This window comes from Alosa pseudoharengus, unplaced genomic scaffold, assembly GCF_046254945.1.
Source record: "Alosa pseudoharengus isolate Yale_2024_CS ecotype anadromous, Long Island Sound unplaced genomic scaffold, YU_APseudo_1.1 YU_APseudo_1.1_scf_10, whole genome shotgun sequence".
Lineage (NCBI taxonomy): Eukaryota > Metazoa > Chordata > Actinopteri > Clupeiformes > Clupeidae > Alosa > Alosa pseudoharengus.
The window spans coordinates 14,064,933-14,091,862 of NW_027468565.1; the positions used below are offsets into that span (position 1 = coordinate 14,064,933).

Consider the following 26,930-nt stretch of genomic DNA (forward strand, 5'->3'; position numbering starts at 1 on the left):
GTAACCTACACATGGACACAAATTGCATACTTAAATAGCCTAAGAACTATTTTAAAACTGTTTTGTTAAACTATTCAACTGTAACACTTGCCATCAGGCATGCACCTCTTCCTCTCCCTCTCTCTTGCACTCACACACACTATGGCAAAGCATCCTCTTTGTGACAGGTCCCTTAACAAGCACATAGCCCATTGTGTAGGCCTAGTCTATGAAAATAATTGCTATCACTTAGCTTTTGGATTAATATGATACACAGGATTTACACTTGCAAGTGATGCAAGTTGATAGACAATTGTGTATCAAAAGAAGAAAGAAAAGTTTGCATAATTAAATGCTTTTGAATTAATTTTTTGCAGCATATCGCCTTTACTACCTACCCCCCTTTTTGACAACTGACATATCGGTTTTACATATCGGTTATCGGCCTCCTGTTTTGGTAATAATTGATATCAGTATCGGCCCTGAAAAAACCATATCGGTCGATCCCTAGCGTGTACAAATCCGCTTGGAGCTCCTGTGGAATTTTGATTTGCCGACGAGAATTCTCAGGCTAACCATTCATGTGCCTGAAAAAGGTTGGGAATAAGCACCCACCAGCCCAGCACTAAACTCCGAGCGTGGTAAACAAAATCGGATATTTCAGGCAGTAAAAGCCCCGGTTGGAACCAAACTAGATTTTGTTCAAATCTAAACACATATGGCTACGGAAAAATGTAAGGTTCATTTAGCAAATGTTATTTTGAAGTATTAAAAAACGTTGTTTTAAGAATTTTCGAACGAAATGGTTGGTAATTAGCACGTTTATGTACAGGGTGATGGTGCCGCCTACCGTGGCGGCTCACCCCGTTGTATGCGACAATTTCATAACAACACGTCACAGACAAGCATAGCACACTGCAATTTTAATACAAACATATCAGAGTCTATTACATGCCTCTCATATTACAATCTGTATCCGTGGCATGTTGGACCACACTTCAATAAATAAAATAAAATCGTTAAGAAGTATCAAAAGGGGTTTCCAGTTTGATTGCAAGTGCTAGGAGAATCCAGCATAAATAGTTACTTTATCATCCCTTTTGAATGTTCATGTGTGATGAAATAAAATAAAATAAAATCCAAATGATACATTCACACAACCTGTTTGCACAAGAGAACATAGGCTAACTGAAGTTAGATACTCCAGAATCCGTCCCCATGCAGTACAATAAAGTTTGTTTGGCAGACATGCAAAGAAAGATATCGAGTGGTTTCCCTTGATTATATTCAGATTATTCATGTCCCTTTCCCCCCAATACTTTAGTGAAAATCAGGCAACAGAATAGGCTACACGGCCATCCCTGATGATGATGGTGTCGTAATATTTTAGGCTTTTGAAGTTGGGGGGTGGGGGGTAAGTGCAACGCAGGTTCAGTCGAAGAGCTGTTCTCTCATCTTGGCTGTGATTTCCTCCCTTAGCTCACAATGCCTACTTAAGTCTTTCACTTCAAGGGGGAGGGTGCTGTTCCAAACCATCAGTACAGAGTCTTCATCTGGAGTAAACAAATGTATAGATTAACATAGAGTAACAAATGTATAGATTCATATAGATTAACAAATGTATAGATTAACATACAGTGGCAATACATCTCACTGCAGTGTCTGACATGTGGCAGGAGTTATGAGAAAGCTAACAAAAACATTCCCCCTACCACACTGATTCCTGACTTGATCTTGGGCCAGTCGTTGCCGTTTCCCCAGTACCATCACAACACTTTTCCTGTTGAGCGTTTCTAGGTTTACAGAGGGGAAAAATATTTACTCCACAAGACCCGTGTAAATGAGACAATTAGCCTATATGGAGTTAAAATTAAGACATGTTGAAAAAAGAGACCACCTAATTTAGTGTTTTTAATGTAAATGTTTACATGAGTCTGTCTGCTTGTCAGCTTTATGTTTGTGTGGATGATGTAAACATTCAAATACAGACTATTTCTTTAAGTTATATTATCTTACAAGAGTTTGCTTAAAAACAACAGTGAAAGACAGCTGGATTTGTTCCGTACCGATCAGCACAGATGCCATGCTCCGGACAGAGTGGCAGTGGAGACTGATGGCCTGAAGTAGTTGCCTGTTGGTCAGTTCCACCAGCAGGATGTGTCCAGCTCTGGTTCCGATCCATAGTGTGGTGCTGTGCTGCACCAACAAAGCTTTTACAGTGGCCCAAGATGGCTCCATCTCCCCAAACACGTCCGAGCTGGCTCTTCTAGGCTTACGGCAGGTGTTCGGTCTAGTAGCATTCACAATCAACACATGAGCTGACAATTACTACACCTCTTCAACAATGGCAAAGCATAATGAAATTGTCTGTTACCAACACATTCAACATTGCAGCCTTGTATTTATTTCATGCTAAAGCTTTGCCTACAAGTGCTTTATATAATAGTCACTTGTATACATGTGTGATGCGGTCATGAACCCACCGAAGTAACTGAGCGCAGTCAATGAGGTCAATTGTCTTATCACTCTTCTTGTCCCAGACCTCCACCACCTGGCCTCCAACTTTGCTCAGGAACACATGCTTGTCCACCACCAGTCGCGATACATTTGTGTCACTGCTTACTCCACAATGTTGCTTCCTGAGAGTATGCGTGCGTACACACACACACACACACACACACACGTAATGTGTTTCTTCTTTTGTGGAGGAATGGTATGGAATGGCATGAGGAATGGACTATATCTAATTCAAACACACTGGTCACAAAACTACAAAAACGTTAAAACTATGGGTGTAATGGGTTTCCCTATAGGCAGTCTCAGTGGTTTTGGACTAATTTAGACTTGTCTTTATAATAATGCCTTTGTTATACAAATGTTGTCTTTTTGATTTTTCCTGGAGTGCCTTGACATCTTGTGATCAACACTGAGTTATGAATGTATTTTCAATTCCTCATATCTCATTTTGTAACATGCACTTACTGAGTCAGTTGCCTGTGTTTTGTGTCTATGGTTTTCCAGACGTCGTAGTCGGTGGTGAGGGAGAGCACCCTGGTGCCACAGCCAGCCCAGACTGTGCTCTTGTCCTGCGAGTGAGTGGACTGACAAAGACTGACCAGCGGGGTGTTGACATTTCCCACCTGAACCGTCTTCACAGGTGCCCCATTCTTGTGCTGTGACCAAAAGAGTACAGAGACCTACTAAGAAATGGGTGTGCTTATCATAACAATGCAAGAAATCGACAGCAGGTCTGCACTGTCACTTAGGTACGTTTGTGTGGGTAGATCGTTTTTATAACATCAAATTCATGATAATGGCACGTGGTCATGTGTAGGGTACATCCTTGGAAGTGCCTAACAGATGCAGGTGTCTATTAAGATGACTCAATAGTACACACCAAAACATGAGTGAACCAACCAAATACTTTTGAATTTTCACTGCAAGGGAAGGACATGAATTCAGATAACACTCAACGTAAAAAAATAGTGATCCTGTACCTTCAACACTGAATCTTCATATATAACCAGCATTCCATCTGCAGTCCCAATCAACAGGTAATTCTTTAAACCACTTGTGAATAATAGAAAAAAGAATCTCCATGAATAAATGGCATGTGATTTTGCAACAACACACCAACAAATCTGTGTATGCAGTGGCTAATCAAAATGATGTAAAAATGATGTGCAATAAACCAACACTTCAAATAGCCCAGGGTACTTTGGATTTGAGACTTTGAATAAACAAAAGGACAATTCTGAATGCAAGGTTCCAAATTGAAACAAGCGATAGGCAAATGGTCCCGAATTTATGGACGTTTTAGAATGTCACACAGCTACAGGCAACGAGTGGCAGACATATCACTTATGTTACCAATGACTGTTTTTGAGTCACATCGTTGGAAATTGTTCCTGGTCCGGGCGAGGAGATTTCTCACCTGCGTGGTGTGTGTGTGTGAAAAAACAATGACGTCACAGCGTCTGACGCCTTCTGGAGATGATGAAAACTGGAGGGGTTACTAGTGTCGATGACAATAAGTGAGCCAGCCTGTGTTCCTGCCACGAGCCAGTCGCAGGGCTCTCCAGGGATTCGCACACTCACCACACACAGCACTGGGCTACTGTCAACCTCCTGCAAGTTAACATCACACAGAGAATGGAAATGTGTGCAACATCTCGGTGTGTGAGCTCAACAAGCAAGTTTGTAGCTCCCACTTCTGACACAGCACGCTACAAATGTTCTATTACATTGTTATCAAAGGCCGCAGCTGTAGAAACTGTCAGTACCTGAGAAGAGGATTTCTCAGACTGCAGATCCACTGAGGAGATGCAGCCAAGTCTCTGGGTGCAGCTCCCTCCACCCAGCCACACCTGTGAGCCCTGGTCTCCGGAGAGAGTGAAGCACTCTGAGGGCATCCCGTACACGGTCACCTCCGTCATCAGACACAGCATCTCCCCTGAGTTCAGCCTGTCAAACACCTACACTCCAATCAATACAGGGGACTTGCTGAACACGTGCTGTCCACAGGTTACACACCACTGACACTCATGCTGTACAGCTCACTCATATATTCTCTATATGGAAAAGTAATTGGTGGGCAGCTCTACCCTGACAGGGTTGATGTGACTGCTGTCCACTGGAGCTGGACTGACCTGTGCCGAGGTGGGCCTGTCCTGTGGGCTCTCCTTCAGGCAGTCCTTCATCAGAATCTGGAAGCCTGGCCACGGGGAGCAGCCGTAGTACTTCACCGGGTCTTGAAAGGAAGTGGAACAATCAATCCCTCTCTAAAAACCCTCTGCTTCAATGCTGGGTTAAACAGACTAGACGAGAGGCAGGCAAATTTCCAAAATTAAGAAACAAATTAAGTGGACATCGGAGGAGCTTCCTGAGATAGCGACGTCTTCATCAAACGAAGAATATCAAGTCTGATGCAGAGCTGGCCATATTTCTCCACGACAGGTAGCCTAGGCTAAACTTCATCTGCATCGCTAACAGCTGCAAGTCAACTAATGTTAGCTAATGTTAGCTAAGTCTTCATTAGGCTACATCTGGCGCTCGTGTCTGGTAGTCTTGAGAACGTTCATCAGTGTTTTGATTTTTGCCTACAGAACGTTGGGTAACAACCCTACAAATCGCTCCTTTAAACTGACAACACTAATGTTAAAGTGGCTTTGAGAGATTTCTGAAGCGCGCTTACCTGGTAGTTTGCCCTGTACCGCTATCTCATCAAACTCGCTGGGGAACTTCATGCCGTCAGCGATGCGCTCTCCGCAAGTCAGGAGGTCATACAGCAGCAGACCGAAGGAGAACACATCTACCTGCAGGTTATAGATCACTCCACCACGGGCAACTTCAGGTGCACGGAAACCTGAAGGAAAGATAGTAGACACAGAACATTGCCCATAATATCATACTATACTCTTTTATACTATACTCTTTCACTCATCTGATTTGATCTCATTTACAAAACTCACTGATCTGATCTACAAGGCAACTATTTCTCTATTTATATATCATTATATTCATGAATGTATATTTATGTATTTAAAGTGAGAGAAAGTGGAATAGAACATTATGTCCAATATTCCAATATATGGTTTAATGTTCTGCATTATGTCCAATATTCCAATATGTGGTTTAATGTTCTGCATTTCTCATTAGTGAGTCACTTTGATACTAAAAGTATGATTCTATGTAATGACTGTATGATATCTGTACTGTCCCTGTGTATATCTGTGTGTGACTGTATTTAGAGATAAGTGGGAATATTATGACTTTGCAGTGTTTCACTGTTCTGCATGGCTGCGTCAGTAGCTATCTGCTCCGGATTGCCAGGTTGCCACTAATCAGAGTCTGATTCAGTGTAGTCCACGTGAGATGGGATGACCAACGCCATCTCCTGTCAGCCTGGAAGGATACTTAAACCCTAACTATATCCTTGTCTAGTTAGAGCAGCTGATGGATCTTTAGGTGAAGTCATGCTGTCTCTCCCTTGATGCGCATCATTGTAAATAAACTCTTCCTGATTTTTCATACTATTGGTCTGACTGGGTCTCTATTAAATCTATGGTATCAAAATTACCATCAAAAGGAACCATATGTAAGATTGTGGCCAAAACTGGTACTGCAATCACTTTCAAATTACTGCAGAGTGGTGTCCCTTGACTCGAGGTTGCCAACCCGGATGCCAAAACACTACTGACTTTGTGATTAGTAGATAGGTAGAGGGTGGCGCATCAGGCCAAAACACAATATCAACATCAGTTGAGGGCTGCAACTTCACTTTTTAAATGGCAATATCCTGGCCGGACTACTGTTGTCAGTGATATAAGTATTTGAAATTAACATGATTTCTTAATGTCTAGTGGCATATCAGGGCCATTTTATGATTAATTGAAATACATTTCTTACATATGGTTCCTTTAAGTAAGGCCCACTGATGTCAAGGCAAACAGGCTAAAGCTAATTCTTGAAGTGTGGGTAGAGGGCCTACCTGGTGTTCCCTCAGAGCTTCTGACACCCATGCTGCAGCAGTACTGAGAAATGCCATAGTCAGTGATCTTGGCAATGATCTCAGAGTCTGTCTTCAGGTTGAACAGAAGCACATTATGGGGCTTCAGGTCTCGGTAAATGATCATGGACGAGTGCAGATATCTACCCACACACACAGAGAGAGGGGAGTGGGGGAGAATAATGTCTGTTTAGGATCTACAGTTTGAAGACTATGAAACTTAAAATAGAAGAAAAAACAAACATTTTTTAAAACGAAAGTTAAAATGTTTAATGAGACAGTAGAATTCATTAAAAGACACATATTTATGAAATGGGAATTGAAGTATTTATGTGAATATTATTGTGGGATGTTTTATCGCCCTTTAGTAGTGAAGCGTGTTTTAGGCTATACATGAACACTCTCTGTTAAAGACATAAATGCTCACTCCGCTGGATATGAACTGAACTAATGGTGGGGACGGTATCTGAAAAACATGCTAAGCTAAACAGTCTTTGGTGATTGGGGTTGTGTAGTGTGTAAAAGCAATCTTTGGCGAGTGGGGTTGTGTAGTGTGGGTAAACTACCTCAGGCCATCGGCCACCTGTAAGGCGATCCTATGCTGGAGCTTGCGGTTCAGGCTGCAGTTTTCATGCTCAAAGAGCGAGTCCAGTGAGCCGAGCGGGGCCAACTCCATGACCAGCACATGGCGGGGGAGGATCCCGGCGGCCAGCAGACCCACCAGACTGGGGTGGTGCAGGCGGCCCAGTACGGCCAACTCCTACATGGAGAGGTCAAGAGACGCTGCATGACAAAACCTCTCAAAACCTGTTCTCATTTGGAGACACTGCATGGCAAAACAAAGCAAAGCAAACAATGCCACTGATACAAGACAAACATGACACGGCAAAATGAATCAGGAATCTGAGCCTTAGTTGTTTGCATGGCTGTGAAAACACTTCAAGTGCTAGCATGGCTGAGTGAATAGCTAACCTGTCTGACCAGTCGGTGGATGTAGAGGTCTGATGCATGCTTGTTGAAGATCTTGACCGCCACATCTTCATTCTTGTAAATGGCTCTATAAACTGAGCCAAAACCTCCATCTCCTTCAGGTATACATGCATCCACACAAAACACACAGTTTATACAATTTAACATTAAGTTGAAGAGTTTTGAGAAAAGAAGTCAACACGGCTACTGTACGAAGCTGCGGGACGTGCCCAACCACACACATCATCAGATTTAATCTGAGCTGCTGTTTAATTTCCTGATCTTTTACGCCTCTATGAGGACAGGTAAGACTAAACAATGATGTCTATCTATCAAATCATGCCAGTTTATTTTGCCATGTTTGGCATGCTGTGCTAGTAGTGGTGAAGTAGGCTGTTCAACTAGCCAGCATTGCTTGCGAGACTCCGTGGCTGCGCAGTGTGCACCCGCTTCCTTATTTGGGTTTTGGGTTGCCAGGTTTTATGACAAAAAGTTTAAATTGAAAGTAAGTTATTGTATATGTGTAGGGTGTAGGGTGCACAATCTGGCAACCTGGGAAATGTCAGACTAATAGAAAAAAATAATGGAGCAGTGATTTTAAAGTGAGCAGTGATTTTTAAAGTCCTTGAGATATGGGAGAAACCCGGGGAAAATGGGAGCGTTGGCAGGTATGATGTTGTGTCTTGTATTTCATGCATGTCTGCATAACCTCTAAATAAAAGGAAGATTCATACTAATGTTACATAATAGCTCCTCTAGTCCTCTCACCCAGAAGGTACTCTTTGGAAAGGTCCATCTCGAGCTCCTCACTGTTGAGCATTGTGCTGGCAGGCTGGTCACTCAGGATGAGGTCAGGGGAGATCTGAGCGATGGGCACAGTGCAGCGGGAGTCCTCTGGATTCACCAACAGGCAGTCTGAAACACAACAGTCACACATGACCCCATTCAGCCCTTTTAACTAATATGACACCAAAATGTGGATATCAATGTCTGGGTCATGGACAACCTGAAGCAACCATGCATTTACATCATGGCATTACCAGTAATATGCACGCTTGTTGCATGGTTGCAGACTAAAACAGACCTTCATCTATGTGGTTGAGCACTTCCTCAAGCAGCATCCTGTTGCACTCTTGTCCATCATCAAAGCTATACAAAACCCACTTCTTCAGCAGGGTCTCTCCATTCCCATGGATGTCTGTGGTGAGAAGACCAGGGAACCACTCCTCCAACAAGGAGTCAATGTGGTCCACCACTTGCCCCAGTAAAACACGACCTACAGGAAGAAATACACAGTCAACTGAGATGCCAGGCTATCAGCTACTGTTGTTGATGCACTCTTCCCCTGGTCTGTATACCTTCAATGGCATCTTATTTGGCTGATCGATACCTTACTAATGACATTGATGTAAGCCAGGTGTGTTTGGAAAAGTGATAGAATAAAGATACACCAAGATACTCAAAGAACTTTGACAGCATTGACACCTGATGCAAATATAGTTTTACTGTTTCTTTTTCCCCAGGATGATACTGTTGCACTAGAAAAACATCTCTTAAAGTGAAACTAAGAATTGCATCTTTAGGACAGAAAGCCCTTGTTGAGAGCAGTTACCTTTGCGAGAGCAGGGAACCGTGATCTTTATGACGTTGGCTGGGCCATTCTCCACGGCATCAGCCTCTACTAGGCAGTAGGCCTCTGGGGACCAACTCAGGTAGATGCCCCTCCTCCAGTACAATCGGTTGGGTTTCAAAACCCTCTCTGTTCAACACAAACACAGCACAAACACTTGACAAAGGAACAATAAACCACCAAGTTAGTTCAATGTTTCTTTTTAACTGGTTATGCAATACATACTGTATTATGTATGCACAGCATATGATACACATCACTAGTGTTGAGTTCTGTTGTTAAATGGCGGTACCTCTTCCACACAGCATGAATGGAGAGACCTCCAGGAGACGGTTGATCTGTCTGGACCAGTAGCCCATGGGAAAGTAGGGCATCTCGTAGAGTCGGATGATGACCTCCGAGTGCTCACAGTGAGGCAGATCAAAGATGGGTTTCTCCTCATATAGACTTGTGCAACAAACACAAGGAATAGTGAAGTCAGACTTACCAAAAGCAGGCCAACTAGGCCTACATGGACTGCTGATGATGAGAATATCAACATCTTTATCTCCCTCTCTAGTTTCTCTTCTGCTTTGTCCATATACCTTTGTGCTTTTTCTCTGTTAATGCATCCTTGTCCATGTACCCCGTGTCTTTGTATTTATGTATCTATGTGAAAACTGTAAAGTGTCTGAGTGTCTTGAAAAGCGCTATACAAATTAAATGTATTACTATTATTATTATTATTATTATTATTATTATTATTATATTTAGAGTAAAGTCTACTTTGTCTATACACAATTAATACTATGAATAGATTCACCAGCAATGGTTTGCTAGTTGCCAATAGAAAAGGCTACCTGTTAGGAACCAGGAACTGGTCCTGGCCAAGAGGGAGAGCGATCTGAAATTTCTCCAGCAGTTTGAGGTACTGAGTCAGGAGGCTCTTGGGGAAACTGCGGCTCTCCGTGAGAAACACCTCCAGAACAGCGCGCTGAACCACTCCCCTCAGATGCTCCCCACCACTACAGATCTTCAGGCCCAGGGTCTGTAGACAGTGCCAGGCTGTTAGAACTGGAACACAGCCATGCTTGTGGACAGGCCAGTGATTTGTGTGTAAGCCAGTATAAAAAGGAAGGTGTGGAGAGAAGTTGCCATTGATAGAGCTAATCATGACTGACTGGATGCACAGATGATTAAATATGGATGTAAGAAGTAGATGATCAAACATTCAGTTTTCTGACACTGTGTGGGTGACCCGTGTGTGTGTGTGTGTGTGTGTGTGTGTGTGTGTGTGTGTGTGTGTGTGTCTACCTGTGAGATAATATTGCAAAGCCATTGAGGGTCTATGAAGTACAGCTCCCCAAGCTGCAGGGCAGGGTCATCAAAATGCAGGAGTATCCCTAAAATGGTAAACACAGAACACAGCTTGAAGTTGCAACTTGTAATACACATTGGGGCATTTTGACATCTATCCCTTTGTCAAAACGTACAAACAAAAATGACTGAATGCCTTCAGTTTTGCCACAGGTGCAATTTAACATACAGTAAACACCATCCCTATTTACAAGAGAAAATGGCCATCTGTACACAGAGAATTACTTCTGGGAGTTCTGCCCAGGAGACCCACGGCTGCACTGGACTGGAGGAAACTGCACTTGCTCTCCATGCGCCGCAGGCATGGAATGAGTTCAGATGTTTTTATTTAGCCTCTCAATATATTGTGCATGTGACATGGGGAAAACAGTGGCTAGTCTGGCTCTTGTAAACTTTAGCTTTAAAATCTTGAGCATTGTTGTTCATACATTTTACTCACTATGCCACCCTGGATTTGCAGTTATAGTATATTCCTACTACAGTTAGAATAGGACACACTGTGTTCCCCTATGTTTATACTGAAGATTTTGCTTAAATGATTATTGTACTTTTAATTTTTGTATTACTGGAGAAAAATATGTTCTAGTGGCTTGAGCAAGGCTTATTATGGATATAAAAATCAAATGGAACACCACTAATAGGCACCATTCATAACCAAACAAATGTTCATGTTAGTACATTATGTTAGGCTTATGTTGTGGTTCACAGCAGCACAGTTGAGCTGGTGTAAGATCCTTTGTGGTGATAGGGCCCCAAATCTCACCGGTCTCGCTGAGGAAGCTGATGGCGTGTGGTAGCTCCGCCTCCTCCAGCTGCAGCTGGCTGTCCTGGATCATCTGCAGCAGGTGGCGGTGCGTGAGCACGGGGAACTCCGGGACCACAAGCTCACGCTCCCGCAGCAACCTCCGCTCCAGCTCCACATAAGAGTCCGGCACCAGCTGGCCCATCACAGGCTGGCCCTGGATCTGACCGGCACACACACAGCAGAGCAACAAGATGGGCCACACAAAACCACGTCTGTGCAGCTGTATGAAAGCACATTCTAATATCCTAAACCTGGAACCTGGATGATCCTGCTTTCAGTCACATAATCCTGATTTCCATATACAGTGCATACGGAAAGTATTCACAGTGCTTCACTTTTTTTTTTTGTTACAGCCTTAATCCAAAATGGATTACATTATTTTTTCCCCTCAAAATTCTACACATACTGTAATACCCGATAAGGACAACTTACAAAAAGTTTGTTTGAGATTTTGGCAAATTTATTAAAAATAAAAGACGAAGAAATCACTTGTACATAAGTATTCACAGCCTTTGCGATCAAGCTCAAAATTGAGCTCAGGTGCATTCTGATCATCCTTGAGATGTTTCTACAGCTTAATTGGAGTCCACCTGTGGTAAATTCAGTTGATTGGACATGATTTGGAAAAGCACACACCTGTCTATATAAGGCCCCACAGTTAACAGTGCATGTCAGACCACAAAACAAGCATGAAGTTGAAGGAATTGTCTGTCCAAGACAGGACTGAGGCACAGATCTGGGGAAGGGTAAGAAGTCTGGGACCACCAGGAGACTTAGAGCTGGCCGTCCCTGTAAACTGAGTGATCAAGGGAGAAGGGCTTTAGTTAGGGAGGCGAACAATAACCCGATGGTGACTCTGACAGAGCTCCAGAGTTCCTCTGTGGAGAGAGGAGAACCTTCCAGAAGGACAACCATTGCTACAGTGAAGCATGGTGGTGGCAGCTTCATGCTGTGGGGATGTTTTTCAGCGGCAGGAACTGGGAGACTAGTCAGGATTGAGGGAAAGATGAATGCAGCAATGTACAGAGACATCCTGGAAGAAAACCTGCTCCATAGCGCTCTTGACCTCAGACTGGGGCGACGGTTCATCCTTCAACAGGACAACGACCCTAAGCACACAGCCAAGATATCGAAGGAGTGGCTTCAGGACAACTCTGTGAATGTCCTAAAGTGGCCCAGCCAGAGCCCAGACTTCAATTCCATTGAACATCTCTGGAGTGATCTGAAAATGGCTGTGCACCGACGCTCCCCATCCAACCTGATGGAGCTCTATAGGTTCTGTAAAGAGGAATGGGCGAAACTGGCCAAAGATAGGTGTGCCAAGCTTGTGTCTTCATATTCCACAAGACTTGAGGCTGTAATTGCTGCCAAAGGTGCCATAAAAGTATTTAGCAAAGTCTGTGAATACTTATGAAAATATATGTTCGTTCTTTTTCTAATTAATTAAATTGAACATAACAAGAAATTTTTTTTTTTTTTAAATGTTGTCATTATGGGGTATTGTGTGTAGAATTTGAGGGGAAAAAATGAATTGAATCTATTTTGGAATAAGGCTTTAACATAACGAAATGTGGAAAAAGTGAAGTGCTGTGAATACTTTCCGTATGCACTGTAGTTACGTAGCAAAACAGTATAAAGCATTTTACAATAACTGTTCATGGTGAGGAGCAAGTAGAGCAAATATGGATATGCAAATAGTGCAAATCATTTAGATTACCTTAAAGCCAACCACCTCCCTGACAATGGCTTTCCGGAGTCTGTTGACAGAGTCTGCGTCATCAAAGATGGAAACCACGTGATAATCCCGGATGATTGGGAACCCTGGCAGTCCAATCAACTCCTCCCGCACCTTCTCAAAACACTCCTCCTTCTGTCGCTCGTCACACTCGTCTTTGTGAGTCCCCACCAGAATCACAGGGGACAGGGGGGCCACCGCCTACACAGGGCAACAGCAACACAGCTAGCATCACCTGAGTGAAGAAACAGTGAGTGAAGCCATAACGAACAAGCATTTGGACAGAGCGTACTTTGATGTTGAAGAGCCAGGGTTTGATGGCATCCACCTCACTCACACCCTTGCTGACATCGTAAACCACAAGGTAGAGTGCACGAGGACCCATAAAATGAGGATTCGACTCGCTGTACTCCTCTCCACCTGTTTAAACACGCAAGTTTGAGAGGTCAAGCCTGTGCTAAACAGCAGACCACTGACTAGTTTGTATTCCAATCAGTGGAGTGGTAATTGTCCTTGTGTGGTGTCACACACCTGAGAAGTCCCACACGTTGAGCACCATGTTCTTTTTGTCGCGCTCGCGGATGCTCCAGTCCCTGACGTGGATGCCGGCGGGGCTCGGCCCCTGGTGCCCCTGCACCCTCTTCAGCCTCATCAGCTGCTGCATGAGCGAGGTCTTCCCACTCTGCCCATTGCCCACCACCACTAGCTTCATGCGGTGGTAGGGCACCGCCTTCTTCAGCCGCTGTTGCAGAAATCTGCACAAATGAGCGACAATTAATCAAATACACTTTTAAAACATTGGGTGATTTCTTGTGACTTACATTTAGTAAACTTGTAACTTTTTTACATTTTTGGTTGAACAAACACTGGCAATGTAAAGATATCATTGAAGTGGCTGTACAAATACTCCAGGACATTTTAAAGCCATGGCAATATGAACCTGACAATGTCTTTGGTTTTGTTCCCGATGTGTTTCAGGTCCAGCTGGAGTTTCAGCCCATCCAGGGGCAGGTCCCACAGCCGCCCCAGTTTTCCCATCTCATCCGGGAAGGACCGCAGGCCGCTATTCCGGCTTACATCTAGAGATGTGAGCTCCTCCAGCAGGCCAATCTGTGGAGGAATCTGTGACCACAGACACATGTCTCAGAATGAAGTCATCAACGGTAACTCTTTTAGTAGCACAACTGTCCTATACACAACAGAGGACTTATGGAATGGTGAATACCTCAGTAAGCTTGTTGTTACACAGATGGAGCTTCTCTACCCGAGCCCATTTGTAGGCTGGTCCACTCAGGTCCAGCGCGGCGATCTGATTGTGACTGAACATGATCTCTCGGAGATTCACAGATGCCCATGCAGATGGTCCAGGCAAGACGGAGATCTGATTGTTCTTCATGTCCACAGATTGTAAACTGAAGGGAGAGAAGAGTTGTAAAGTCTTTGAAGCTGCCTTAAGTATTTCACCTCTCCAGCAAATGAAATACAATCCCTTTCCTTTCAATGGGCAAAAACTAATCAAACCATGATCATAACCCAAATCATAATCATGCATATCAAAATAATGCTATCATATTTCTTTTGTGCAGAAGATCTACTTACTTTGGCAAATTCACAATGACATCAGGTACAACTGTGAAGTCATTGTTTGAAAACTTTAGAGTAGTTAGTTTTGTGGGAAGGTGTGACAAAGAACCTATGAACAGAGTACATCATGACAATATTTAATTCTTTAGAAAAAGAAATATCAGAAAAAGAAAATATTTTCCATTTCAATCATTAAAGTAAACTGTGAACTGATTTCTTTAACTTACTGAGTTTGTTCATGGAGGCATTCAGAGTCTCCAGTCTGGGGCACTCTGACAGGCAGTCACTGGAGATGAGTTCTATACTGTTCTTACTCACATCGAGAACTTTCAGTTCAGATAGACAGAGGGGACCAGATAGAGCACTGATCTGGTTCCTGAAAAAAAGTGTCAGAGGAAGTATGTAAATAAGTGATCTGTGCTGTCCAAGACAACTCCATTTCCCAGCAGTCAACTCACCCCTCAAGAAAGAACTCCTCCAGTCGTGTCATGACGTAGCCGAGCTGGCTCGGGAAGGTGGTGATGTGGTTGAAGGACAGATTAAGCTGTCGCAAAGTCGGACAGCAGACCGCAGGGTCAAAGGTTAACACTGGGCCCACACAGTTCCGTGACACGTTGAGCACGCTCAGAGCCGGCAAGCCCAGGATTTGGGCTGGCAGTGACTGTAGTTGATTGCCTTGGAGATCCAAACGAGTCAGTCTCCTAAGACACTGAGACACATTACACAGATACAGATGGGTGCTTTCATTCAGCAGAACAGAGTTTAATCCATTTTGAACTACCTGAACTATTTAATCCACTATCTGAACTTCTGAAGTTCACACAGGAGCAGTGGATACCTCACACAGGGAGCTGGGGAACTTGGTCAGGGCGTTCTGACTCAGGTCCAGGCGTTGCAGATATTCTAGCTGCTTCTGGACTGTGAGGCTGTCCATCAGACAGCTCAGGCTGTCCAGCTCATTCCCGGACAGGTCCAGCAGGCGGATGTGCTCTCGGTCTCCACCCGACAGGGAGGGAGAGGGGGTCTCACCAGAGTTAAGTACTGACCAACACAGCAGAGACAACACAGAGGCAGACTCAATTTAAAACAGGTCCTTAAAGAGTACCACAGCAACTGGCCTTGGACAAGGAGGAGGAGGAGGAGACATCTGGCAATTCTGTTCCTGCTTAAAAGCCCACAATCATCTTACAATAGCTATCAAAGCCTTCAAGCTTTTATAGGCCTTACATATGACAACAAACATATATGTTATAAATAAAATCAATATGATCTGATCAGTAAGTCTCAAAGAAAACAATACAAATCACACTCAGAATATTTTCCACTGTATATATTCCTACCTCTGTGATTCTGCATGTGTCTATTAAGCTTCTTGTGTAAAAACTCCTGCGAGTCTGACTCTACTTGGCCTCCCTGTGAGAGAACGAGAGCACAGGCTGAAGTAAGCCATCAAATGAGACCATCGTAACATTGGTAAACAGATGGCATAAATCCACACATTACCTCAGAGCTGTTGTGTCTGGGTCGGCCGTTTTGTCTTGGTGTTGACCTGGCCCTCTGCTCCTCCGGCGAATCACAACAGAGCTTCAGAACACTGTGGGCTCCTTCACTTCCTGTGCACAGCAAATGATATGGGGTCAGATCTCTGTTTTAGTCTAGTCTGATTTATTTTCTTGACTGGTTTAACTGCTGTTGTTTTTAAATGGGCTATATAAATAGAGTTGACTTGACCATAGATTATTTTCCCCCTGAAATATGTCAATATTATATTATTACTATTATGTTATATAAAGTAAAAACAGCTGAAAACAGAGCGAGACCCACCATCACTCTCTATGTCCTCAAAGGTAAAGACAAGGCTGTCTTCAAGAGAGATGTGACTGGAGTCATCACTCTCTTCCCCTGAAAGGTACCCGGAGAGGTCATTCAGCATTCCTGGTGAGCCCACAGTTCCTTTCTTCTTTTGGAGTAACTGGATCTGTCGAGCTAAACTTTGGCCTTTACCTACACACACACACACACACACACACACACACACACACGTATAAATGGGTCAGCACCCTTTATTTGGCTACAACAGTGAAAGGGACATTCAGGAGACACTTACAGTTCCTCCTGTGGCCACTGGGAGGAACTCTGCGCTCGGACAGGAGAGGGCTGAGCCAGGCGGCCTCCAGGCGGCCCAGCCTGAAGCCCCCCAGGCAGAGTGCACTGTTGTTGAGGTCCAGGCCCAGGCGGCCCAGCAGCAGGATGACCACAGGGCCGTCCCCTCGCCTCACGCACGCGCCCAGAGCTCCCCGCAAGTGCTGCTCGTGAACCCCCGCACTCAGCAGCAGCTCCACCAGAGCCAGTGGCCCGCCACGCTCACACACCTGGGAGGGTGACAGAGAGGGAGAGTGTGAGAGAGTGTGGACTGTGAAAATGATGACCACGTCATGAGCAGTGAGGGTCATTTCTCCGACAGGGCCATCATATCATATCACCACACACTGACAGGGTGTGCCGTGTGTTAGGATAGGCTACTGACCTATACTGCCTTCATGCCGGCTATAAACTCAGAGGACCCGACTTTAAGTGTGTTTAGCTCAGAAAACAAATACAGATCAGCTCAGAAAACAAATACAGGAAACGCAAAATAAGTTATTAGAGCTGCTTACTATGGTTGAGCAAGAAGGAAAATGTCTTGGGGGAGTGTTTCTATCTGTAGTGTTAATTTGGTGATAAATTACCATGCCTATTTGTCATGAGAGTGAGATTCGCCTCTTGTGTTGTTGCAAGGGAGGCCGCTGTGGTTGGAGAATATGATAGTGACGTCAAGTCGGATACCTCAGGACACAAGAGTTCAGCACGAGTCTCCATCAAATCCAACCCAACTTTGCATTCAAGTCATTCTTCCGAATTTCCAAATATCCGATGTGGCATGAAGGCAGCATTACAGGCGGAGCTTCAGTGATGTCACTACCTGTGGCTAATTGGTAAATTACGCCTGTCCTTTCAATCAGGTCAGACAATGAGTTGAGGCCTGCTGTGGGAGCAGGGCCGATATTCTTCCCTTTTGTTTGTAGCCACATGAAGAGTAGCATTAGGACAACCTTTTGCATTGGATTTTACACCACCTTAAAGGAAAATAAAAACTTGAACTTAAAACCCGAAACGGCTTGGGCTGGCCCAGCTTAATGGAGGAGTACCAGGCAGGGAGTGCCAGCACGTCACAGGTATGTTGGCCGCTCTCTGAGGCTCCTGCCAAGCTGACACGCAGATGCATTCATATATGGTTAGAACCATACTACCCAGTTCTGCACCACATGTAGCGCTAGCATGTAGGGAGCAGTAAGGTTCTTTCATTGTTTGGTTTGTGTTGTACGTTGTGGAGGCTTTAGTTTAGTTTAACCCCTCGACGATGTACAGCTGTGGCCTACTTTGTTACACGTGCCACACACACACACACACACACACACACACACACACACACACACACACACACACACAACTCAGAACAAAGATAGCGTTCTGAGCGAATTGATCATTACACAACATCTCTCTTGCCTGGTATATGAGGGACTCTGTTTTGGTTTTCTTGTTGATGTCGGCTCCCAGCAGTATGAGGCATTCAGCCATGAGCAGATCCTCCGCTTCACAGGCCTTCTCCAGCACGATGTACTTAATCTCGCCATCAGCCACCATCTTAGACAAGCACAGGCAGCTCAACCTGTGCAGCTGCAACACACACCAGCACACGTTTACATTGCAGATCAAATAATAGACCTTTTACATATCAGCAAGCAGAGAGCAGAGTTTCTCCATCTGCCTTTCCCTGCAATGGGAATGAAATGTAAATCTAACTCCTCCTGACAAAGTTGTTAATCACCAGCTCATACTTACAGAATCGCTACGTTGTTCTGAGGAGTGTTGCCTCAGCTGATTAAAGATCTCCGTGGCAAAGTTTTCACTCTCGAGTGCAGCCGCTGCAGCAGAGCAGGTGTCCATCAGTTTCCATGCTACCCTGAAACCCTAGAAAGAGCGGGTGTCAGCCTCATACGCAACAGAGGAAACTAAACAAAAACAGAAAACCAATGACTGTCACAAACATTCGCACACCCACTTTCATTCGCATCTCTCCATCCTCCGTGTACTGCCGCATAGACTGCACGAGCACCGAGGCCAGGACAGGAACGATTGTGCGAGAGAGCTTCTTTTTGCTGATGAGGTAGACCAGGAGGCTTAACCCCCAATAGTGGATTTCTGAAAAGGAGGAAATCATTGTTAATATTTCTTATTATGCGGCTCGTAAAACAATGGAAAAACGCGCTCAACACCTCCTGAGAATTAGACACTGGGTGCTGGATCCTTACATGTAAATAACTGAATATCAAGGAAAAGAACCGCACTCACTAGGTTACTAGGTAATCGCCGTTGACATGCTGAAGAAGAGCTTTTTGCTCAAAACGTGTGGGGCGATTAAACATTTTGTTTAAAGGAACTGTGAGTGCGGTTCTTTTTTTTATTATTCAGTTATTATACGGCTCTTCAGAATGCTGCAGAGTTCTAGTGCCCTAGCTGTTAACATAAACTACAAACCAGTGGTGGTGGCATGTGGTTTGCCAAATAATGTATAATCCTTGAGTAAGCATAGCTCATATACAGTGCATTCTTCTTCCCTGAAGTTGACTCGCTAGTAATTGCATTTTTCTTCCCTGAAGTTGACTCGCTAGTAATTGCATTTAGATTTGTCAAAAGTGTTCCCAGACTCACCACGTTTCCTTGGAAACATCTGTAGTGTATGTAGGACTGTATCAATGGCCCCTTGTTGGCACATGAGGTCAACGGCCCCCGAGCAGCCGGCCAGCTCAGAGAGGACACAAAGGCCGTACTCCTGAATGTCTTTGTTGCTGATGAACTAAAGACATAAGACATAAAGCTCATCGACACATTCAACCCACCAAAAGTCCACTCAGATATGTAATGTGGACAAAAAGACATAGGCTGGCAGCGGTTTTACCCAAAATCATGTTTTAGTGTTTATGTCTGATTTGTTGACTACTTAAAGGTGCTCTAAGTGATGCCACGTGTTTTTTAGGCTAAAACATTAAATGTCACTTACTGCAAACAGCACCTAACCAACCGCTAGCTGTCTGTGTCCTGAATACAATGTAAATAAAGGCAATCTCTGTGGACAGCCCAGGCTCCAAGAACGGCAACAAAAACAACCTGGGAAAACCTAGCCCATGAAAACATAAACTGTTCCAGCAAATCACAGACGAGAACCGTGTTTAGGAGAGTTTCAATTGCACGAGAGCAGCACGGGAGGGAGGGGGAGGAAGTAGCGAGCTAGCTCTCTGTTTTGTTTGAAAGTTAACAGAAGTGACGTTGCCCAGCATCGCTTAGAGCACCTTTAATGTTGCAACTGAAGATGTGCAATTTCAGTTATGGATTGAGATCCCACTGAGAGATGTTTAGCTCTTACTCTGTTGAGAGCCTCCAGGTAGACTGTGTGAGCTCCCTCTAGCACACACTGATTCTTCAGAACCCTCAGAGACACGTCCTCTGCATCCGGATCTGCCACAGACATGCCATGCTCCTGCAAACTCCTGTCTGCTCAGCAAGCAGTCACAACATTGACTTGAATAACACCATCTTCCTTTACCAGAGAGCAGTTGAACATATCGCTGTACTACATTGTTTCATTTTAGGGTGTTGTAACACCTGGTTTCATTTAGAGCAGCTGAATCTGAACGTGGAGCATTTCCCCCCAAAGCTCAGTTCGATTGAGTATATGTGAAAGCAGCAAATGCACCCTGTTTTAGAACAAAACAAATGGACCGAGACTGCTGGAAAGTTTTGTTTTTTTTCCAGCCAAAATCAGCATGATATTTTATTTGTCAAGCCTTTCCTTTGTATGCCCAAATAAACCAGCATGATTAAATATTTTAGGAGATATCTTTGATGTTGGGGACCACACAGAATCAGAGAACAATTTACTTGAGCGTGCGTTTGTAAACACAAAACAATCCCAGGGACAATGGAAAAAAATGTTGATTCAGCCTGTGATTCGGAAACAAAATAGGTATGAAAGCACCCTTACTTATTTTGTAGGTTAGATTGTATATGGAAAAACATAAAGACCAAAGTCCTTACCTGGGCTTAGGAACGTTAGGCTGGCTTGTAGACCATCTAACTGAACTTGTAGTTGAAAGTTATGCTTCACCATAGCTTTTAAGATCAGATTCATAGCCATGGTGGCCTCATCTAAACTTGCCCTCCTGTTACAGAACACAGGAAGAAGCATTTTGGTTACCCCTGGTTTCCATATTTCTTCCCACAGTAGCTGTATACAAAAGCAACACCAACAGTGTCTCTAAGAGAGTTGGTATTTTCAGTAACAATATGCTGAGTTCACATTCCACAAATGGTGCAAAAAAGATTATGCTTTTAAGAAACTGAAGCATTTTTGTGATATGAAAAAGGTGCTTCCTTACCATCCCTGAAAAAGCTGCTTGAGCAGTCTACAACCACTGCTGGACACTCTAGTAGAATGTATGTGCAGCTTCATAATCTCCACAACGTTGAAATGGATTCCATGGGACAGCAGCTGTCCTCGGATTTTACCTGAATAAAACATAATAAACAGTTCCATTCATTTGTACAAGGCGTGTTGTAGGTTATAGGTTGAGCAAGATTAACCAGCTTGTCAACTCAGTGGAATTTACACTGACAAACCAATGTATTAGGTACACCGTGCTAGTATCGGGTTGGACCCCCTTTGCCTTCATAACGGCCTTCATTCTTCGTGGCATGGATTCAACAAGGTGCAGGAGACATTCCTCTGAGATTTTGGTCCATATTGACATAATCACATCATGCATTTGCTGCAAATGTGTCAGCTGCACATCCATGATCTCTGATCTCCTGTTCCATGACATCCCTAAGGTTCTCTATTGGACTGAGATCTGGTGACTGGAGACCATTTGAGTACAGTGAAATCTTTGTCATGTTCAAGAAACCAGTTTGAATCTCTAAGTTCTGGTTGCATGTAAATTCAGTTTTAGCAGACATACTTGAAATTGTATATGTTCCTAATCCTGGTTTCTGTCTCCTTAATGACAACTCTGATATCAATCTCAAGCAAATTCAGTTCAAAATGGTATTTGCTGGGTTTACCTCTGCAAAGAAAACAATTTTGAAAAACTGGTTTATTCCGGATATGTGTATAAAATCATTCTGGATCCATAGCCTTGCCTACATTGTCAACCTTGAATATACGACTGCACGACTCAATAAGGCGAGACCAGCGACTGTACAAGCTTGGAACTCTTTCTCATCTAGGATAATCTCATGGACCAGGGACAACAGCTAGGCAATCATTATTGTGAACTTTACCTGCCGAATTATACCTATTGTGAACTCTACCTGCATGTTTTTGTTGCTTTATGTATTGTCTTACCAATGTGATGTCACATATGATTTTGGATATGTCTGTAACCCCCCCCCCCTCCATTTGAAAAACAATAAAAATGTTGATCACAAAAAAAAAGAAACCAGTTTGAGATGATTAGAGCTTTGAGACTGGTTGCATTATCCTACTGTAAGCAGCCATCAGAAGATGGGTACACTGTGGTCATAAGGGGATGGACATGGTCAGCAACAATACTCAAGCAGGTTGTGCAATTATGGTGAACCCAAAGTGTGCCAAGAGCATATCCACTGAACCATTGATACAAGGCAGGATGTGTCCATGCTTTCATGCTTTCATTCTGACTCTACCAATGTCTCTTCCGAATGTCACAGCAGAAGTTGAGACGTAGCACACCAAGCAACATTTTTCCAATCTTGTTTCTGTTGTCCAGTTTTTGTGAGTTAGTGCAAATTGTAGCCAGAGTTTTCTGTACTTAGCTGTCAGGCGTGGCACCCAGTGTGGTCTTCTGCTGCTGTAGCCCATTTGCTTCAAAGTTGACATTTTGTGCATTCAGAAGTGCTCCTCTGCACATCTCAATTGTAAGGAGTAGTTATTTGAGTTACTGCAGGAGTTTATCAGGGCTGCACTAAAGCTCCATAAAGGTTGTTTCAGCCCCATAAAGGCTCTCAAAAATCCTTTTTACAGGGCGGTTCCAGCAGTGAAGACACACAAAAACTGCAGAGACCCCGTAAAACTACCCTGAGTTCCTGTAGTGGTAACCCCCCACATGTCTACATGGCATGCCTACATCCATTGAGTTGCTGCCATGTGATTGGTCCGTTTTAATTGGTAGTTGAACATACCTAATAAAGTGGCTGGTGAGAGGATATTGAGTGGATCGGTGGATCCAAAGTGTTCCTAAACTTCCTGTGGAGTTGGGCCAGTAAATCAGGCAGTGACCGGGCCAACTCACCATTACGCTGGATGAGATTGCAGAGAGTAGTAGCAGTGGCCTGGAACACTCCAACACAGTTGGAGTGCAGCAGCATGGCTGCCATGATCTTCCTCTGGACTGGACTCCTGACACAGACATATAGGAGAAGGGTCAGTGTGTGTGTGTGTGTGTGTGTGTGTGTGTGTGTGTGTGTGTGTGTGTTAGTTCTGTTCAGCAAGCGTACCTCCCCTCCTCCTCCTCACAAACATGATCCCACATGAGTCCACTGCCATGTACCAGCAGGCTGTTCAGTGCCAAGCATGCCGCCTGCTACAGAATCACAATAAGACAGTAGCCACCAATTGTTAGATGATCATCTTCAATTCAGTTGTCTGGAGATTAATCCTTTTACTTTAATATTGCTCTCTACTCAAACAAAGATTTTTCTCCATGATTAGATGTCATGACAGGATCTTTAATCAAAGCAGGAAAAGGTGAAAGAGTGAGCGACATTCTGCCAGCTCACCTGTACTGCAGCATCTGCTGTGTGAAGCTCCAGAGCTCTGCAGCTCGCCTCCATCCAGCACAGGCCTCCACCCTCTTCCCCCTTCATCTGATGCCTCTCCCCCTCACCCTCCTCCTCCTCCTCCTCCTCACTCGTCGCATTCTCAAGCCCTTTGTTCAGCACAATCGTTTTTGCTAGGAGAAAACACAGGAGTCCCCCACACATTTACTGCAACTCAGTTTGGACTTGCGTAAGCAAAGGTTTGGAGTTCATGCATTGATATGCTGATATCTCAGACTCAGTGTTGTTTTGGGTGTGAAAATGTGTGTGCGTGTGTGTGCATGTGTGTGGGTGGATGCGAGTCAGAAAGTCTGAATAGATGGGCATGGATGGTGCATGTATCGCTACTTACTGAGGGCAGCCAGGCAGGTTAGGGCAGATGCTTGTAGCGTTGCATTTTCTGGGTAAGTGAGGCACGCTTTCACTGTGACTCCATGTATTCCATTCAGTACCAGTATGTTGTAGTAACTCTCTGTGAATTCCACACAGCAAGTGAACTTAATTATATGATAACCTCGCATCATTAGCAAATCCTTACCGACCTAACCTGACAGTTTTCTTCAAACTTTAAACCAGACTTGAATTCCATGACACTAAAGATGATACTGAAATTTCCACAGACTTTGATAGGGGCTCTTCCAGAAGGAGAGACCCCATCAAAGAGCCCTCGGTGACCTGCAATGTTAGCAGAGGGGGCCCACCTGAGGTGAACTTTTGAAGCAGGCAGCAGCCAACCTCCTGCAAGGCTTCCGAGTGGGGAAACGAGAGCATGGAGTGACTGATGAGGGAGTAGCACCTCTCCTTTTTGGACATGAGGATCTCCACATTACTGGCTGCAGAAAACAAACACACAAACAAAGTTTGAGTGGAAATCCAGAGAACAGAGGGCGAGACAGATGTAGGCAGATAGCCGCGCTGGGAGGCGTGCCACTCACGGGGGTCAGCCAGGGGCAGCAGCACTCGAAGGGCGTGCAGGAGCAGGTCCTCATTGTCCCGGAACACATGAGCTGCTCTCACCACCACACTGTGATCCTGTCTGTCCACAAAGTCCACCAGGTGCTCATCTGAAACTGGGCATGGGATGGAAGATGTTGCGTCATCCCACAAATACTTCAATGACGGCCAGGTAAATGTGTGTTTTACTGCACATTTTAGGTTTTAAAACACATTATTATCCATTTAATTGAAATACATAATGACGATATACTGTTGCATTTCATATCACAAAAGGCTCAAATTAACCACAAGAACATATCTATTAGTAACACCTCCTCATATCCACCAGACATAACGCAACACAACATAACTCACAGATTCTGTTCCACATCCTATTAGTGCACACCCGCTTCCTCCACAAACTATACTTCCTTACATATTCAGTCAGGAGAAGATATACACAAAATGTTTTAGTCTGTTTTTGCCTGAAATGTTATCATTTAATAGCAAGTAGCACACCATTCCATTCTTGGAATAGAAAATATGTTATTTCACCAATTCCCACCTGACTGTACATATCAGGATTGTACAGAGCGCGCACCTCTGCTGGAGGTGTCAATATCTGCAGCATGTGGCATGTCTAGTGTATACAGAGAGTGGAAGATAATACTGAGTAGATGTGTCATCCACAGAGACATGCTGAACATATAAGGGCATGCCAAACAAACCTCTTTCAAGAAGCACTTGCAATGCCCGACAGCCCTGCAATTGCAGCTCTTCACTACCTGGAAAAGACTTCATCCCTTCTACGATCAGGTCAAACACATCCACATCTTCTTCCAGAACCTGCAGCAGTATGTCAGCTGGCAAAAGAGCAAAACATCACTAGTATGTTTATCATCCTAGTAAAGGCCAAAATGTGTTTAGCATGCAGACAGTATCTAGTGTGGATGCTCTTCAAACTTTTTTATTGTCTGGGTGGTATAGCACTTTACAGTCAGTCTAGAGCTCAGGTGAAGTGTAGAATGAATAGTGTAGTGAATAGTTGACAGTTTTACATAATACTGGAACTGTATGTGTACCCTATGATTTTAGTTCATCTAATGGTTTAAGTTGATTAATTATATCCTAGACCACAATCTGACTTACAAAAGACTACTACGGAATGCCTGTTGGCTTACAGCCATGCACTCAGCTATATTAGAAAACAATGCATATTATGTATCATGTAGTTTTGCAAATGACCTACAAGAACTACCATAAGCAACTGCAAAAGCAACATTTTCAAGACATTCAAGACATAACAAAATGTGCTTTGATTAAAAAAAAAGTCAATACAATTAAATATTTTGATATGACACATAGTCTACATGACACAAGTCTACATGATCTCCTGCACTGACTCCACATCTGAAGCGTGTTGTGAATAGCTCTGAACTGCTTTCTTATGAGGTTATAGGGGTATCAAGGCAACAATAGGGTGCTTACGTGATCTGAGAAGATGTGCCAAGGCTCGCAATGTTACCGTAAAGACCCCACAGTCTGTGATATGCATGGCCAGCACCTTAAGAATCTGCCTGTCCACACGCACAGATACATACATACTTGGGTTGCTTTCATCTACATATAGAAACATACATCTTTCAAATATTATATTTTATAATAGTTTAATATCATAACCAAACTACAATTAGCAAAATTAAATGGCTGCCGACATAATTAATACATTAATTGTGCAGTCACCCACTCTGCTCCCACTCACTCAGACATAAACAAGCGATGTGTGTTATTTATAGGCTACTTACTGGTGAACCCCCAAAACCTCCCAATCCTTTGATAAAGCCAAAGGTTGGGCCAACTTCTCCAGGGTTGTAGGACATATTTCTACCAGCTTGCAAAGCAGTGACCACCCTGCCTGTAAACCAGACAACCACAGTCTTTCAAAGAGTAGTTTTTCTCTGGGAACTGCTTTAACGGCGTGATGACAGTTCTACTTACCTGCTGTACTCCCTTACTGCTGGTATACGATAACAACACTATCAGCAGTGGCATGTGTGCATTTTTGCCTTCAAAGAGTTCAGCAGCTGAAAATAAACATTCATCACCAAACGTTACAATTGCATCTAAATTTCATCTAAATGGAATATTTCCACCACTGCGGAGGTTGGAACCCAGGCTGTAGACTACTTATTGCATATGCACTGCCTGATGCACAGTGTAAAAAGACTGAAATAAATGTTATGCACAAATCTGAAAACCGTTCAAACAAAAAAGGGTCTTACCACAACCATCCGTGTGCGCCAGAAAGAGCAGATCCTCCATGATCTGCACCATGGTACTTAATTGTTTCCCCTCCTGTATATTACTTAGCCGCACGAGTAACTTTTTGAGTCGCTCCTCCAACTCCTCTTTATTCACCATGTTCCTCTTCGTCGAATTAGTGCTATCTTGCCCTTGAATACATCTACAAATCCTTGTGTTGAGTTAAAATCACGTGGCTTTGTAAAAATGTTGCAGCGATGCTAAACTGTTACAG

The 26,930-nt window shown here is 43.8% G+C and overlaps 1 protein-coding gene across 3 annotated transcripts; it reads right to left on the reverse strand.

The window, feature by feature from the left end:
* Positions 1-879: 879 nt before the first annotated feature.
* On the reverse strand, positions 880-26,921 carry lrrk2 (leucine-rich repeat kinase 2). Of its 3 annotated transcripts, none has more exons than XM_076264510.1 (51): positions 26,677-26,921; positions 26,393-26,478; positions 26,200-26,309; positions 25,883-25,971; positions 25,123-25,257; positions 24,394-24,528; positions 24,160-24,291; positions 23,811-23,930; positions 23,420-23,592; positions 23,138-23,220; positions 22,933-23,039; positions 21,043-21,172; positions 20,702-20,826; positions 20,031-20,158; positions 19,319-19,463; positions 18,669-18,808; positions 18,449-18,577; positions 18,113-18,283; positions 16,674-16,938; positions 16,391-16,570; positions 16,070-16,179; positions 15,907-15,979; positions 15,405-15,607; positions 15,025-15,275; positions 14,794-14,942; positions 14,582-14,675; positions 14,208-14,394; positions 13,923-14,104; positions 13,514-13,737; positions 13,275-13,402; positions 12,965-13,183; positions 11,206-11,407; positions 10,380-10,468; positions 9,926-10,113; positions 9,379-9,533; positions 9,069-9,215; positions 8,541-8,732; positions 8,225-8,371; positions 7,460-7,572; positions 7,054-7,247; positions 6,470-6,630; positions 5,174-5,344; positions 4,629-4,729; positions 4,263-4,454; positions 3,914-4,107; positions 3,477-3,549; positions 2,962-3,152; positions 2,463-2,618; positions 2,046-2,269; positions 1,692-1,772; positions 880-1,532 (listed from the first exon to the last, which is right to left on the reverse strand). In XM_076264510.1, exons 1-51 carry the CDS (start codon positions 26,813-26,815, stop codon positions 1,411-1,413), a joined length of 7,635 nt encoding a protein of 2,544 aa, XP_076120625.1. In that variant the 5' UTR covers positions 26,816-26,921; the 3' UTR covers positions 880-1,410. The 3 variants fall into 3 exon arrangements, with proteins under 3 accessions (XP_076120625.1, XP_076120630.1, XP_076120620.1); XM_076264515.1 differs by having other exon boundaries at positions 18,113-18,250; positions 23,138-23,223; XM_076264505.1 differs by having other exon boundaries at positions 23,138-23,223.
* Positions 26,922-26,930: the final 9 nt, after the last annotated feature.

Bases quoted from the DNA above. Each gene is read 5' to 3' on its own strand.
- lrrk2 (XM_076264505.1), bottom strand. From the start codon at position 26,815: ATGGTGAATAAAGAGGAGTTGGAGGAGCGACTCAAAAAGTTACTCGTG. The intron at 23,040-23,137 runs GTACGCTTGCTG...TGTCTGTGTCAG, and splicing joins TGTGAGGAGGAGGAGGGGAG to GAGTCCAGTCCAGAGGAAGA. The intron at 4,455-4,628 runs GTCAGTCCAGCT...ATTGGAGTGTAG, and splicing joins ACAGGCCCACCTCGGCACAG to GTGTTTGACAGGCTGAACTC.